Below are 14,494 nucleotides of genomic sequence, written 5' to 3'. Positions count from 1 at the left end.
ACCCTTCCTCTGGGCCTTTGTCTTTGCGAGTGGAGGGAAGAGGGGGTTGGAGTCTAAAAGATGAAGAATACTCTGAGTGATGCATTAAAGTACAGGGAGGGAGGAAAGCCCGACGCTCTCATCTAACTCCCGCACAAGTTCTCTGAAAGCTGCATTAAACCGCAGATGTCAGATGCCACAGCGCTTGGCGTGGGATTCTCTCTGCGATGCAAAGCAGGAGCCCCTCGGGAGACCTCTGACCTCTACCCAGGGCTTCTGGAAAGTGGCACAAGCACATGCATTGGGTCTCAGTTCCCTCCTCTGGCTGCTTGTCCCAGCCACCCTGAGGTTTCTCGGGCCTGAAGCTGCCTTCACAGGAAGGAGCGTGGGGCCATCACAGCCATGTGGCTCCCAGCATTTGGGCCCAACGCTGTCACAGTCTGCGGTCTGGGGCATCCCCCGAGCTCACACTGCCCACGGCGCCCCAGCAGGAACTACCCAGCAGCTGAACAAAGTATCTTTTATTTGTGACGTACAAATACAACCAATGCAAAATGAGATCACGTTTTCCCTTTGATTCCAGTGATAACAAGTTGCTAAAGAAAAAATATATATCAGGGAGTTTATCTTCAAAGTTTCCTCTAAAAACCACAAAGGGTTAAAAAGAACCATACACGTCATGTGCACATTTGACATCAACAAAAATAACCTGAAATAGAGTGAATATAACTAAGGAAAAGAATCAAAAAATATTTTAATGTGCCCCACACAAACAATAAAAAAGCCTGGCGAAGGCCGGCGATGTTTCTCAAAACCAAGACCTGGAGAAGTGGGGAGAGACTGACGGCTGAGAACAATGGACTCAACACGGACAAGAGTGACACGCTGGTCTCAGGCAGCGCCTCGCCCGCCCCAGCCCTGACCTCCTGGGCAGCCCTTCCAAAGTGGCCGGCGCGGCAGGCTGAGCGGGGCGTGGCATCAAGCACCCAGCCATCCATGGGCTGGGAGTCAGCTGTCCAATGACTGGAAAAGAGACAACATGCACTGCACTCACCTTACGAGGGACTTACACTGGGAGTTCCTTTTGGTCCCCTTGAGTGGGAGGGATCAGAAATCCATGATCTAAGACAATAAATAGTTATCATTCTGTATCCTTCGAGAAGCCAGGATCAGAGGAAACACTCTTCCTGAACATGCCTGTCGTTCCATGATTCTTGGAAGGAGCCCACTGATGCCCTCTCAAAAACTGAAACTCTCCCTTTCGAGTAAAGTCCCTGGGAGCCAGTAGGACAAGGGCACAGGTGGGCTTATTCCAGTGTAAAGCTGCAGGGCCCTCTCCAAGGGAGTGACCCATGCCACAGCTGGTGGGGTCAAGAGCAACGGGGGGCACTCAGCAGGGGCTGGGCCAGGTGAAGGAGGCTGTGTGCATAGTCCCCGACACAAGCAGGGACCCAGGGGAGAAGCGAGGTCAGCCCCGGGGAGATCCGCCAGCACAGATGCCCGAGTCAGGGCAGAGGCGGGCTGTGGGCAGACTCTGAGGTCAGACGGCCCGAAAGACCGCCACGACAGCAACTTCACAAAGGCGAGAACTTTAAGACACTCCTGAAAGCGGAGCTCCAGGATGTCTGGGGGAGGCGTTAGGTGCTTTTTCCTGGATAAGGATTTGGTCATTTTTTCCCTGGAGGGGGAACAAGGCCTAGAGATCAGGACAAGTGTAAGCTCTGACCCTGCACCCTCTGTCTTGTGAGAAAAGGAAGCCCCCGCCCCACCCTGGCTCCACCCCACTGCCGTAGGGCGAGTCCAGAGAGAGGGAAGCAGCTGATTGGCCACCTAGGCCTTTCTGCTGCAGCCTGAGCTGCTGGCCAGGGCAGTGGCTCTAGCGCCTCACTGAGGCAGCGAGGGGTGAGGCTGGGGAGTGCAGGCAGAGGGCCTGCTGCTGGCTGGGGGCTCTCTGGAGAGGGGCGCCCCATCTGCAGAGAGCTATCAGCACCAAGATACGCGCGGAAACAGCACTGAATATGCCAGGAATGAGGGGTCCTTCTGGGGGAAGACGATGGGCTCCCTGATGTTATTCCCCCCTTGAGAGTAAGGACAGAGGTATCTGGGGCGGGGGTGAGACGCAGGGAAAGGACGATGAAGAGGAAGAGGCAGGACCTCTGGTTTTTTCTATGAATGAAAACTCAAGTCACTGCCATGAGATCAAGAGGTTCAGCTTAGAATGCGGCGAAGTCCAAAAGCCCAAAGAAGCAACTGTCCGCACGCAGGCCGCATTCGACACCTTGTTCCTGGTCCTCTCAGCCCCTCTCTCACTGATAGCAATGGAGAGGGGTCAGCCTTCTTCCAGAGTCAGCTGGTCTCCTGGAACGACTCCTCTCTAACTGTGGACCCATAAAAGCTAGAAAGAGCACCCTTGCTTCCCTGGGTCATGGCACAAAAGACCTTCCCACGGTCTCCATCAGCACATTCCGTCCACAAAGCACGAGTCTCTCTGAAGCCTCGCTCTACGCCCAGACCTTACACCCAGTCCATTCCTCTCCGGGGACTGGCCAGACCCGACTCGGGGCTCTAGGACTTCCATAACAGTGGGCACAAACACCCCATTTGTCCAAGCATGTGGCAGGGGGATGGAGGGGCTTGTCAGGAATCCAGCTACAGAGAAGTCGGGGAATCTTACGCTCCAGGACGCAAGAGCAGAGCATGCGGACGGCTTCATGCCCGGGCCTGCGCCAGCCCTGCCCTCAGCATCCCGCGCTCTGTGCTCCCTCCTGGCACTCTGCTCCTCTAGGAGCCAGGAGGAGGGACAGCTCGGGCTGCTCCTCCTTGGGGTTCCATGCCCTCAGGGTGCAGCCTGGCACATGCAGGGCTGAGGAGGCCACAGCTGAGGGCACCTGGCAAGCGGCGTGAGACGAGGGAGGAGAACAGGCCTTGGAGAGAGCGTTCTGGCTTGGGAGCTCAGTGGCAGCAGCCACCACAGTGCCCGCCCGCATGGGAGTGCTGACTGTCCCCGAATTTGGTCCTCCGGCTCAGGATCTCGTAGGAGCAGTCCTCCCCACAGCAACCGGACATGCTGGGGGAAGAGTCATCGATTTCGAATCTGTGGGGCAGGAGGACAAGGTTGGCTGCAGGGAGCTGACTGCCTCCCTCCCCGGCCTGATGAGACCCCCTAGCTGCAAGGGTGCAGAAGGAGGGCAGGGACCAAGCCAGAGGACACTCCCACACCATCCCGCAAGTCTCCAACCCCCACGACCACTGGACTGGGAGCTCAGGCGTCCAGATGAATGGGGGCTGGGCCCAGGAGAAAGGCACTGGGCAGGCCCCTCCTGCACCTAGAGTCCCACACCAGGGCCCAGCTCCTTACTGCAGCGCTTCTCTGAAGAACTGGTAGGCACCATGATTGTGCTTAAATACCGTTAGCATAACTTTCTTCATCTGTGTGCTGAGAAGCAAGCAGAGAGAACACCTTCCAGAAAGAGACAGATGCTAAGCCGTGCTTTCTCTCCCATGCCTCTGCCATTTGCCCGAGAAGCACTCCTGAGCCCCAGCTCCGTCCCGGCACCCACAGTGCACAGTGCGCCCCTCTGTTAGGGCACCGAGGAGATTGCAAAGGCAGCAGCACCCCCTCCCCCTGCACCTAGCTGGCTACTCCGCTTCCTGCCTGCATCCCCATCACGCACTGAGCTGACCGCACAAGATCTGGGGTCACAGCAGGGCAGGGAGTATCTTGCTGAGAGGGTTCTAGATCCTTTCTTTCGAAACATTCCCATGAGTCTTGTCCTCCGTGGAGGCTCGAAGGGCAGCAGATGCCTCAAAGGCAGCTCCTTCCACGTGGGGGGCCCTTACCTATTGGCCATGAGCTGCAGGATCTGTATGAGGAACTTCCCCAGGCCTTTCCGCCGCACCTTGCTTTCCAATTGCACTTCATAGCTGGGTGGCGGGAGCAGAGACACAGGTGTGAGGAGGTGGCAGGTCCTGACAGCGGGCCCACAGCCTAACAGGCACAGTGTACTCTGCCACCAGGCTGGAGCGCCTAGAACAGCACTGTCCACGCCCCCGGCCACACCCCCAAGCTGAGGCTCCTACCAGTACAAGACTTCGTCCCCGCACTCCACGTCAAACCGGAAATGAGAAAAGGCAACGGGGACGGAACTGTTTTCCCAAGCAATGAGGTACCAGGCTCGGTCGTCTGTCATTTCTTCCCGTTTCTCTCGGTCCTTCCAGCCCCACTCGCTCTGCTCATACCTGGGAGATTGGGGCACGGTCAGGATCAGGAACTCTGGGAGAGGAGAGCGGCCTGGGGCAGAGACCCGTCCTGCCGAGTGCACCTACATGGTCTGCATGTTGGTTTTTGTCAGGTCAAAGGCCCAATCCACGGTGGCTGGCTCCAGTCCCGACACTCGCTTACATTCGATGGAGACATTTAACCTGGGCGGAGGAGAGGAGGCAGGTGGAGCCGGCTGCTGGCCCAGCGCTGCCCGCTGGCCTGGAAGCTGGCAGTGGGGCGGGCCTGACAGCAGTCCATCAACACAGAAAAGCCAAGCCTTGCCTTCTCGGACAAGGCTACGGCAGCTGCCTGGCAGGGAACTAAGCCTTTTGGGCTCAGATTAACAACTGTCATCATAGGCCCACCACCCTGACCGCAAGTCCCATTTCCTGCCTCCCCTGCGCAGCTGGTAGCAGTCCCTGACACCTTTCTCCCCAGCCTCTTCTGTACTTCCTGATTTACACTCATCTCCTCTGTTCCCTTGGTTCCCGCCCTGAGGCATTTTTACTCTTGCTTTAATTCTGAACTGACTCCTCACTGGGCTCCCTTGGGACCTCTTCCTACTTATCTACCTTTCTCCTTTGAAGGTGTCTGGGTGACCTCTGACCCTCCGAGCAGACTGCGGCCCATACTCCGCTCTGAGGATACAGCGGGGTCTCAGCTGATCAAACAGGGTAGAACCTGGTCCAACCTCACAGTGTTTTCCTAAACTAACAAATGCTGTAGGCAATCAGGTAATTTAATCTGCTAGTTACTTCTAAATGAATTTTAAGTAAATTACAGTTAAACGCCTTGGCCACACTGTGAAATCGCATTCTCTAGGAAGTGTCACATTCTGAAAGTACTGAGGTCAGCTCCTCGAAGTCTTTGCAGAGCACCACAGCAGTATCTCTCAGTGGCTTCTGACACGACCCCTCAGAGGCGGCTCCCACTGGAACCCACCCTCACCTCTGCAGACTGGCACACCCTTTGAGCCGCACAGGTGCTCAGTTTTATAAGTTTGAAACTTCCTGGCTCTTTAAGAGTCTTCCTTTCTTTGTACGTAGTGACCATGCAGTAGTCAGAGATGCCCAAACACGGCACTGCATCCGTCTAAGCTTTTTATTTTCTAAAAAGCAGTCTGTAGGCATAACACTCCGCTACTCTGAGTCAAGTTCGGGAATGCAGGATTGCAGCCACGCGAAGTACACAAAACTCTAGGCACTGAAGGAGCCCCGAGTCAGGTGGCACTGACTGCTTCAGAGCTGTTGCATATTTCTGGAAGTCAGTAGGAATGTGGAGTATGGACACTAAGAGCTAGCACAGGACAGGATGGCTAACCTATGTCAAAGGCCCTCCTGGAACCTGAATGACAAAGCTACCAGAGGAACTGTAATGTGTCTGATATAGACAGGAAGAAGAATGAAAACATTAATGTGATATTATGAAATCCAGACACAGCTATGAAAGGCAAATAGAGTGTTTCCTACTACAGTCTTTGCTTCATAATTCATATATTTGCATTTGTCTATCTTGTCCATTAAAATACTCGTACCAGCTGCTACTTACAGAGCTGGATACATTCTTTTTCCTCCTCAAAACAATTTTGTGAGTTCGGCATCTTCACTCTATTTAACAGATTAATAAAAGAGGCTTGCAGAGTATGGCTCACTTGTCCAAGTATAGTTAATAAGAAGCATGGTTACGATTCAAACCCATAGCTGTGATTCCCTGAAACCATAACCCCCATTTCCCCTTCAGCCAGAGCATCTCTGGTAAGACAAATTATGCATCCTATTTTATAAACCAAGAGGACAGAAAGGGGAGGGGGGCTCTAATCAGGATCCTGTGATAAATTGGATTAGTAGTAACTGGGTGGTAATATCGATAAATTGGATTAGTAGTAACTGGGTGGTAATATCGGCTAACACTGATCTAGCTTTTAGGATGCTCCAGGCACTAATGCTTTATACCTAATCCTCCTGACAATTCTATTAGGAAGGTGCTATTATTAGCCCCATTCTTGATTAGAAAATTGAAACACAGAGAGGTTAAGTGATTTGTGCAGGGTCACAAAGCCAGTAAGTGGCTTTTAACAAGTATACCATACACTAAAGGAAAGAGCACTGGATAGGGAATTAAAAGCCCCCTTGGCTGCCAGAGAGAAACTCTGTAAGCTCGAATTTCATTCAACTTCTCCGAGCCTCAGTTTCTCCCTTTATAAGAGGAGAGAGTCAGCCTAAATGATTTTTCAAGTGTTTCAGCTCTATGATTCTTTGTCTAGAGAGAATAACACATCCTAGAGATATCAGTCTGAGATTACGCAATCTTTGCTCATCTATGGATTCCTCTGTCACCTTCACTGGGGACATTTTATATCAACAGGGCACACCAGCTTTTTCTGCTTTTTCCTAACAAAGAAGAACGAGAAAATTTGAGTCTGAAGAAGCCCACTCTGGAAAGGGAAATTCCTGAAGACATGCAAAGAGACAAAGTTAGGAATGCTGAACACTCACCCATTCCGATCATATTTCTTGAACACTGGGAAAGCCTCCAAGGGGTCTCCAAGCTATGGAGGGAAAAAAAAAGAGGATTAGCAAAGACACACATGTGGCAGGGTCGCAGGCTCCGCCTTCACATCCAATGCTGGTACGACCCACCTTGGGAGGCCGAGCCCCTGGGCCTGGGGGCTCTCTCAGACAGACCCTTCATCTGCCTCAGCTCTGAGTTCACATGTCGGAGGCTCAGGAGAGGTAAGTTAGCTTCATGTGACAGGGTAAGACAAGACTTTACAAGCCTAATGCTAATACTAGCCTGTGGGCATACAACCTGCTCACCGCTCACTGGACCCAAAGGAGAGAGGCCACTTAATCGACTTGCATACGTCTAAGAAGCCCCCAACTAACCTCACCCGGTCAAAACCCAAAATGGGAAATCACATCCCTGAGACACATCTTTATAAATGTGGACTATTTACTGAGTGGACTAAAAGAATAAAAAATGGGAGATGAAGGGGGCAGGAAGCATGACCAGAATCTCTGGTTCAGCTTGAAAACTGGGTCCATATGGTGCTCAGATTCACAGCTACTCCATCCGACTGCAGACCCTTGAAACCAGGCAGCTGCATCTTCCTGGTCCCAGCACAGCCTCTGGGACTTCATGGGCCGTCAATGTTTGAAGGAATGAATGAGAAAATTATATATTTTACGAGGGAGGTTTCCACCCTAAAATGCAAAATCTTAACGAAAATTTCTCGACTCTCTTCTTTGGTAAGGAGGAGACCCCCAGAGAGCAGCAGCCACTTCCATTTGAATCTGCATTTCCCTCCCTGCCCACGTGGGCCAGGGAAACTCTCCTGCTCATTTTGGCACATTCTCCTCCGCAAGGAGACAGCGAGCGGTATGGGTGGGTAGTAACACAATTCTGCCACAGGGTGGCGCCAAAAGAAGTAAAATTAAAAACCAAGTTGAAGTTCCAGGAGGAAGGGACTGGGAAGGAGGGGAGAGTCACCCTGTTGGCGGCATCCACTTTGGCACAGACAGCATCCATGGCTGCTCGCTCCTCCAACCGCTTCTGCTTCTTCTCCTTTGCTTTGCTCGACTTCCTCTGCAACAGGGAAAAGCAAAGTTGGCTGGAGGGGCTGTGGCCAACCAAGACCTGACTTTCCCTTTGAGGAACTGAAGGGTCTGTGTCCACAGGCCTGGCCTCAGCGGCAAGAACTTCCAGTCCCAGCTGCTGCACACTTGCTGGGGTGGGAAAGATCCAAGCATGCTCCAGTTGTGAGACCTTGGGAGTGTCGTCAACTTCTCGGCTTCCTTACCAGGAAGAGTATTGACCCTTAGGACAGCTGAGTCACTGTGAGGACCCAGTGAGACCACGTGACAATGCCTGTAGCAGAGCCTAGCCTGAGTAGGTACCTAATAAATATTCACCACCTCCCATCCCTTCCTAAGGAGGGAACAACTAATTTTAGACACAATCAGGGCAAGTTTCAGGGAGGAGATGGCATCTGAGGTGGCTGCTGACAGCTGTTCCTAAGTATAAGTTTATTCAAAGGCTTTTCAGTGTCTTCCAGCTTCCGGTGTGGGGACAGCCCCTCTGGGAGCTGGGCCCCTTTCTAAACTAAGGCCAGGGCGCTCTGGCTTAAGGAGACAGCCGTTCCCCAGAAGAGCTGCTCAGCCAAGGCCAATGAGTGGCAGGCACACCATCCACCTAGTAGACAGGGGAGAGTGAAGGGCCCCAAGGGGTTCACCTGGGGACAGAGGCCATGCTGACACATGGCCAGCAAGGCCAAGTTGCAGCCACACGGGCAGCAGGGAGGAGCAAAAGGAGGCTGTCCTTGCACAGAGGGGCAAACGGCGAACCACCCATAACCGCATCTGGAGCAGATCCTATCCTGAGGCCCGTGTGGGGTTCCCTCAGGCCTAAATGGACTCGCTTGTCCTCCTGTAAAAGCTGGTAACACAGGGAAAAAGCCCGGCTCTGGAGTCTGACAGGCCTTAACCAAAGGCTCTTTCTGCTCCTCAGGCCCTGTGGTCTTCGGGCAAAACACAGCCCTGCTCTGAGCCCCTTTCTTCATCTGACGAGTGGGGCCCCTCATATCTCCTTGGAAGTTTTAAGCCCATGAGGATGAGGATTAATATGGCACATGCTCAATAAATGACAGCTCCCGTTCTTACTCCCAAGGACCAGAGTAGCACACTCAGCCCGAACCCAGAGGCACCCCAAAAGCACTGGTAAGATAGCTCTGCTTTTTACCAACTGCCCCCCTCATTTCCCCGAACTCACCAAAAAGAGGTTCTGCTACCTCCAATCACAGATACTAACTGGTCCCAGGAAAGGGTGAATTGAAAACCAGTGGCTGGGAAAGTTTTTCAGGATAAATTCCACCCTCGGTTCCCCAGGGAGGGACACTGCTTAACTCACACTTCAAGATACCGCGGCAAGAGTTCAGATACCAGGAACACAGAGACTGCTCTAGGTGTAAACTCGCCCAACACCAGCTATTTATCATCTGCAGGCTGAGCCCTGTGCTGGAAGCCAGACTAGATCCCATTTCTTACCTCCCTAAAGGAAGGAACAAACAGAAGAGAACAGGCCATCTTCACAGTGCTGGGATCTGTGGACAGAATGAGCCCCTCTCTATCACATACAAGTTTTAGAGCATCCATCGTTTTCTTTGGGAAGCTGGGTTTCAAGACAACATTGAGATACACTCAGCTTGCAAAGCGTTTTCACGAATATTGTCTGGTTCAATTCCCAAGACAGAAACCATCATCTCCCTTACACATACAGAAACTGAGGCTCAAAGGGATGGTGTGACCCATTCCGAGTTCCCCAGAAAGTAAATGGCAAAAGGGAGACTCAACCCCCGGGGTGGGCAGCAGATCCAGTGTTCATTCTACCAGGGAGAACCTAGGTCAGTGTCAAAGACCTCAGCCTGACCAAGGTTAAGATCAAGATGAGACAGGGAACCCTCAAGGCAGCTATTCAGCAATTCATTTCTCATTACCCTTCTGGCTTGGTAACCACAGGTATGACACGCCAACACAGTGCCACCCCAGGCCCTACCTCCATACTGGGGTAGGAGTGAGGAACAGGGAAACCTGAGACACAAGGTCTCCAGGGCTGTGTGATGGGGCAGAAAGAACATGAGCTTTGGCGTCAATCAGGCCAGGCCAATGTTCCTCCCGCTGCCCCCTGCATGGCCTGTGAAAGCAACTCCACCTCCAGGAAGATGGGGTTGCAATGCTGGCCTCACAGAACAGCTGTAAGGACTGGTCAGGAGTCAGCACACTCCACAGCAGAGGCGGCCTCCCTCCTCCACGCTGCATGCTGCTCTCTCTTAAGAGGATGCAGAGCTGAAGGATCAAAGGTGCTGAAAGAAAGAGACTCCCGGGACCCAGAAAGCACTGAGATGTGGGTTCCCTCCGTAGCATCTCGTTTCTGAGCACATGAAGTAAGTAATTCCTAAGCACGATCAGCAGGAGGGCCAACCCCGGGCCTCCAGATTTATGGGCTCATTCATGCAGGGCAACAGGCGAGCCAGGCAATCCTCAGAGCGAGGCTTGGGGCTGCCACGGCTCCAGACTGCAGACCATGAAAGAGCCCCTTTAGGCGCTCTGCTGCCTGCACACGGGGTGTGAGGCAAGCTGCGGCAGGCTGGGCCAGACAGGCACGGGCTCCCCCACAAACCTAGCGCACACTAGGGAAAGTGGTCTCCTACTGTTCCAATTAGCTTTGCCCTGCCTTGTGGAGGTAAGACTATCCTGTGGGGACACAGAAAAATTCTCCTAATTAAAATGGGAAATAAGCACAGTGAACAGTAAAGCTCATTGTGGTTAAATGTCTTTCCCAAGGGAACTTTATATAATAAAAAGAGTGTGGGATTTTGAGTCAAGAGACCTGGATTTGATTCTCATCTCTTCTACTTAATAGCTGTGTGACTTTAGGCAAGTTATTTAATCTCTTTTCAGCAAGTAACTCAGTTTCTCTGAACCTCGATTTCCACATCTAAAAAATGGGGCTAACAATGCCTACACCTCCCAGGACTGTTGTTGAGGACAAAATGCTAGAAGGTACTAGATACAGAAATACTTTACAGGAAGGACTTCTGTTTACAAGGACCCACTAATGTCAGATGCTCTGCTAGTGCTTCCATAAAGATGATTTATTTTGATCTTTACAGTAACTCAACAAGGTATGTATGTGTGCCCACCTCTTTGACGAGAAAACTGAGGCGCAGAGGCAAGAGAACTTTCAGGGTCACAGAACCAGTGAACAGAATTCTCAAAGAGGTCTTGCTATCACGCCCTCCCTCCACTCCCACTGGACTGTACACTCCATGAGGCAGAGGTCACATCTGCATTATTTCCCAGTGTATACCAGTGTTCAGCAAACACTGATGAATGAATCATCCAGGATTCAGATCCGGGTCTGAAGCCTGGATTTCATGCTCCTTCTACTACATCAATTACACTAATATGGCACTTATCGTTATAGAGTGGGACATAAACGCTATCTTTACATGCAGCTGTGAAACTCCTCCCTCTGCTACTCTTATCAAACTAGCATCTCCACAAGCAGTTCTCTGATTGCTGGGCTCACATGGAGGAATTAAAAACACAAAAACATCAGATGAGGGCAGGAGGCACCTCTCAGAAAAAGGATTTGGCATCTTCTAGATTTTCAATGTCAATGCCTCCATCCCACAAAGTATTCAGGATCCAAAAAGAACCTGTTTCGGGCAAAGGGAGACATATCTAAATTCTAATTCCTAAGAGACAACATATCTGTGGCAGCCGGCAAAAGAATTTTGAGCATGATGCTCCATCTGATACCGTTCTTTCTAAGCCTGAGGGCAGCCTGTCAGATGGAGCCGGGCCCTCTGCTGGAGGGCGACGACCTTCCCCACAGTGGGGTGGGGCGTCCACAGCCCTGACCCATGAAGCCATGAGGATAATGAGATGTTTCCAGCTCCATTTCAGGGAGGAAAATTCAAGTCTCTTTTGCAGTGAGTTTTAGGTCAGAAGAGACTAGGTAGGGGCCGTTCTGAGAAACACACTTGTAAACAATCAGTAGTAAGACTGGGGCCCTAAGGGAAGCAAGGATCACAGTATCTCTGAAGCCTGCCAATGAGGAAGCGATGAACCAAAACGGCACGTAATACTTCTTGTTTTCTGCTTAGTCTGTAGGGGCTGATGCTGGGTAGCCACTTACCAAGTGATACTTGGCACATAGGTTTTATTCACTTTCAAGAGCTGGGTCTGGGACCTTTCAACCAAGTCTCGGTTCAATGTGCCAAAGTCTCTAGACTTGATTTTCTGCATGTGAAGTACATAGTATTGAAATCCCTTGTTGAAATATGGTGAATGTGTTTTGACATGGATTAGACAACTATTTTTGTCTAACAAGTTGATTTGTTCAGTCAATAACTGAGTGAGAAAAAAATCTAGGTTATTAACAGTAGGGACAAACCCAATGGGTTAAAAATAGCACAAATCTATTTTGGATGACTAAAGTAAAGGCTGAGAATACAGGCAAAAATACCAGCCACTATTTAAGAGGCACCTATTTGGCCATTTACATCCACTATCTCATTTAATCCTCGAATCTCTCCTAAAGGGTATCATCATCTTCATCGGACAGATGAGGAAATTCAAATTCAAATTCAAATTCGGAAAGGCCATGTCACGATATCATGCTGCTAGCCAGTGAATGGGGTTGGAACTGAGGTAGCTCTGGCTCCAAAGCCAGGGCTCCCCACAGGTGGGGAAAATTCCATGTAAAAACTAATAATATACACAAGGAGCGCCGGTTACATTTTTAAGAGAGTGACTGATGCTACTCTATTTGGCACGTGGGATGGTGAACTCACAGAAACATGTGCATAACTTCTGCCAAACCTCTATGAGCACGTGCCAAGGAAGGGCAAGAAATGCGACTCCAGGCGGCCTTGCACAGAACAGGTGGTCACTATGCGTCCGCGGCTGCGGGCACCACCAGTGGTACCGCTTCAGTCTCTGGCCCACCTTCTAAACGGCTTCTCCGTGCAAAGCCACCGGCTGTCCTAAGACTGCTAACAACCCAGGTAAGAATTAGCACCACCTCACTGCATCTAGGAGGCCGTGAAGGCAGGCCTCTGTTGGAAAGAGACTGTTTTAGGAGGAGGAGGAGCCTGGTGCAAAGGTTTCGAAAGAGAGTAGAGGAACGGGCTCCACTGAGAATCCGAGCAGCGGGAAGCACAGCGGCCGCGAATTCGCGAGACCCAAGTCGGGGTCTGGCCCCAGTCACTGCCTGTGTGACCTTGGCTGGGTGCCTTCTTTTCTCTGGGCCTCAGTTACCTCCAGGCCAGGAGTGGCCTAGGATGCGGAAGCCGCGAAGCTGGTGACAACCAGGTGACGGTGACCCCTGGGGGTGGGGGGGATACCCCAAGGTTTGCGCAGAGGGAGGGAGAAGCCACGAAGGTAACAGGTCATCCAGGAAGGCAGGGCCGACGCGAGGGGCGGGGGGGGCACCCAAGGAGGTGGGGCCCGGAGAAGGGGCCTCCACAGGGGATTCCCGGTCTGGGACCAGTGTGGGAACACGTCGAATGGGGGAATCAGGTCATGTGGGGGCTGGGGGTCACGTGAGGCCGGAGGGGGTCGGGGTCACGTGAGGGGGGGTCAGGAACAATGGGGGCGCAGGGCGCGAGGGGAGCGGGGAGCGCTCCCAGCCCTCGAGTCTCCTCTCCCTGCCTCACTCACCCCCATGGCGGCAACGGCGGCGGCAGCCCTCAGCTCCTCCTTCCCACACTTGCCAGCAGGGAGGCGGCAACGGTGACTACGGCGGCAGCGGCGAAACCAGAGCGGCCGTGGGCCCCGCAATGCGCATGCGCCTCGCGGGCCTCCCGCGCGCCCCGGTGGGCAGCGCGCCTGCGCAGAGACGGGGAGGGGGGCTGGCGGGGACCGGCGTGCAGGTGGAGAGCTCCGGAGGCGGGCCGAGGGTCTCGCAGCCTAAAGAGGCGGGAGGCGCGGAGCAGCGTCGCGCTGGGAATGACGTAGGCCCGGGCACGCCCCCTTCTCGTCAGGCTGCGTCTGTAGCTATGACAACCGCCGCGCCGGGCTGAATGCAGCCGGCCTTTGGGCCGCTGGGTGGGTGGCCTCGCCACCCCAGCGCTCTGCCTCTCTGGGGCCCCGCCCAGCCCCAGACAGCCAGAGGAGCAGCCACCTTCACAGACGACCAAACGCGTCACAACTTCTGAAGTACTTTTTTGAAGTAGCCCCTCCTGTAACCTTCGGGCACAGAACTCTTTGGAACCGTTCCCACCTTCTAAATCGTGACCTCTTGAAATTCTTTTCTAACCAGAATCCCTTTATTCAATCATTCATCTTGTCACCATTCATTCACTTTCCATTCATTTGCTCTCTCAATAAACGTTTACTGGCACCTACGCTGAACTGAGCCCAGGGGCCACAGAGAGGAGCAAAATGCCCGTTGCAGTCCAAAACACTGTTTAGAGAGGAGACAGGCATGCACAACTGTTTAATGGTAAGTGGCTGATGCCGGGAAAGTGAGACCCCAGGCATATTAGACAGTTTTTCAGTCTATCCCAGAAGATCAGAACATGACCCCTGCATGACCTGCATCAGAACCACCCGGGGAGCCTGTGCATTGTGCATATCCCTGGGGCCTATCCCCAGAAAATCCAGGGGAGGAGCCAGAGTCTTGGCTTCTAAGATCTCCCCAGTAGGGTCGAACACAGGAAAATTGTAGAAACGCTGCCCTAGACTTAAG

General features: G+C 52.6%; 1 protein-coding gene across 2 annotated transcripts; it reads right to left on the bottom strand.

Annotated features, from left to right (window-relative positions):
* Window positions 1-485: 485 nt before the first annotated feature.
* Window positions 486-13,659, bottom strand: NAA40 (N(alpha)-acetyltransferase 40, NatD catalytic subunit). 2 transcript variants are annotated; one of them, XM_011368704.2, is made up of 8 exons: window positions 13,465-13,659; window positions 7,730-7,825; window positions 6,736-6,788; window positions 4,306-4,401; window positions 4,060-4,218; window positions 3,820-3,903; window positions 3,338-3,415; window positions 486-3,073 (listed from the first exon to the last, which is right to left on the bottom strand). In XM_011368704.2, exons 1-8 carry the CDS (start codon window positions 13,468-13,470, stop codon window positions 2,932-2,934), a joined length of 714 nt encoding a protein of 237 aa, XP_011367006.1. In that variant the 5' UTR covers window positions 13,471-13,659; the 3' UTR covers window positions 486-2,931. The 2 variants fall into 2 exon arrangements, with proteins under 2 accessions (XP_011367006.1, XP_011367007.1); XM_011368705.2 differs by lacking the exon at window positions 13,465-13,659 and adding an exon at window positions 13,149-13,285.
* Window positions 13,660-14,494: the final 835 nt, after the last annotated feature.

This window comes from Pteropus vampyrus, unplaced genomic scaffold (assembly GCF_000151845.1).
Source record: "Pteropus vampyrus isolate Shadow unplaced genomic scaffold, Pvam_2.0 Scaffold144, whole genome shotgun sequence".
NCBI lineage: Eukaryota > Metazoa > Chordata > Mammalia > Chiroptera > Pteropodidae > Pteropus > Pteropus vampyrus.
This window is presented reverse-complemented; position numbering and strand designations above follow the sequence as displayed.

Bases quoted from the DNA above. Each gene is read 5' to 3' on its own strand.
- NAA40 (XM_011368704.2), bottom strand. The intron at 6,789-7,729 runs GTGACTCTCCCC...TTCCCTCCATAG, and splicing joins AAGTGGATGCCGCCAACAGG to CTTGGAGACCCCTTGGAGGC. The intron at 4,219-4,305 runs GTAGGTGCACTC...CCAATCTCCCAG, and splicing joins AAAACCAACATGCAGACCAT to GTATGAGCAGAGCGAGTGGG.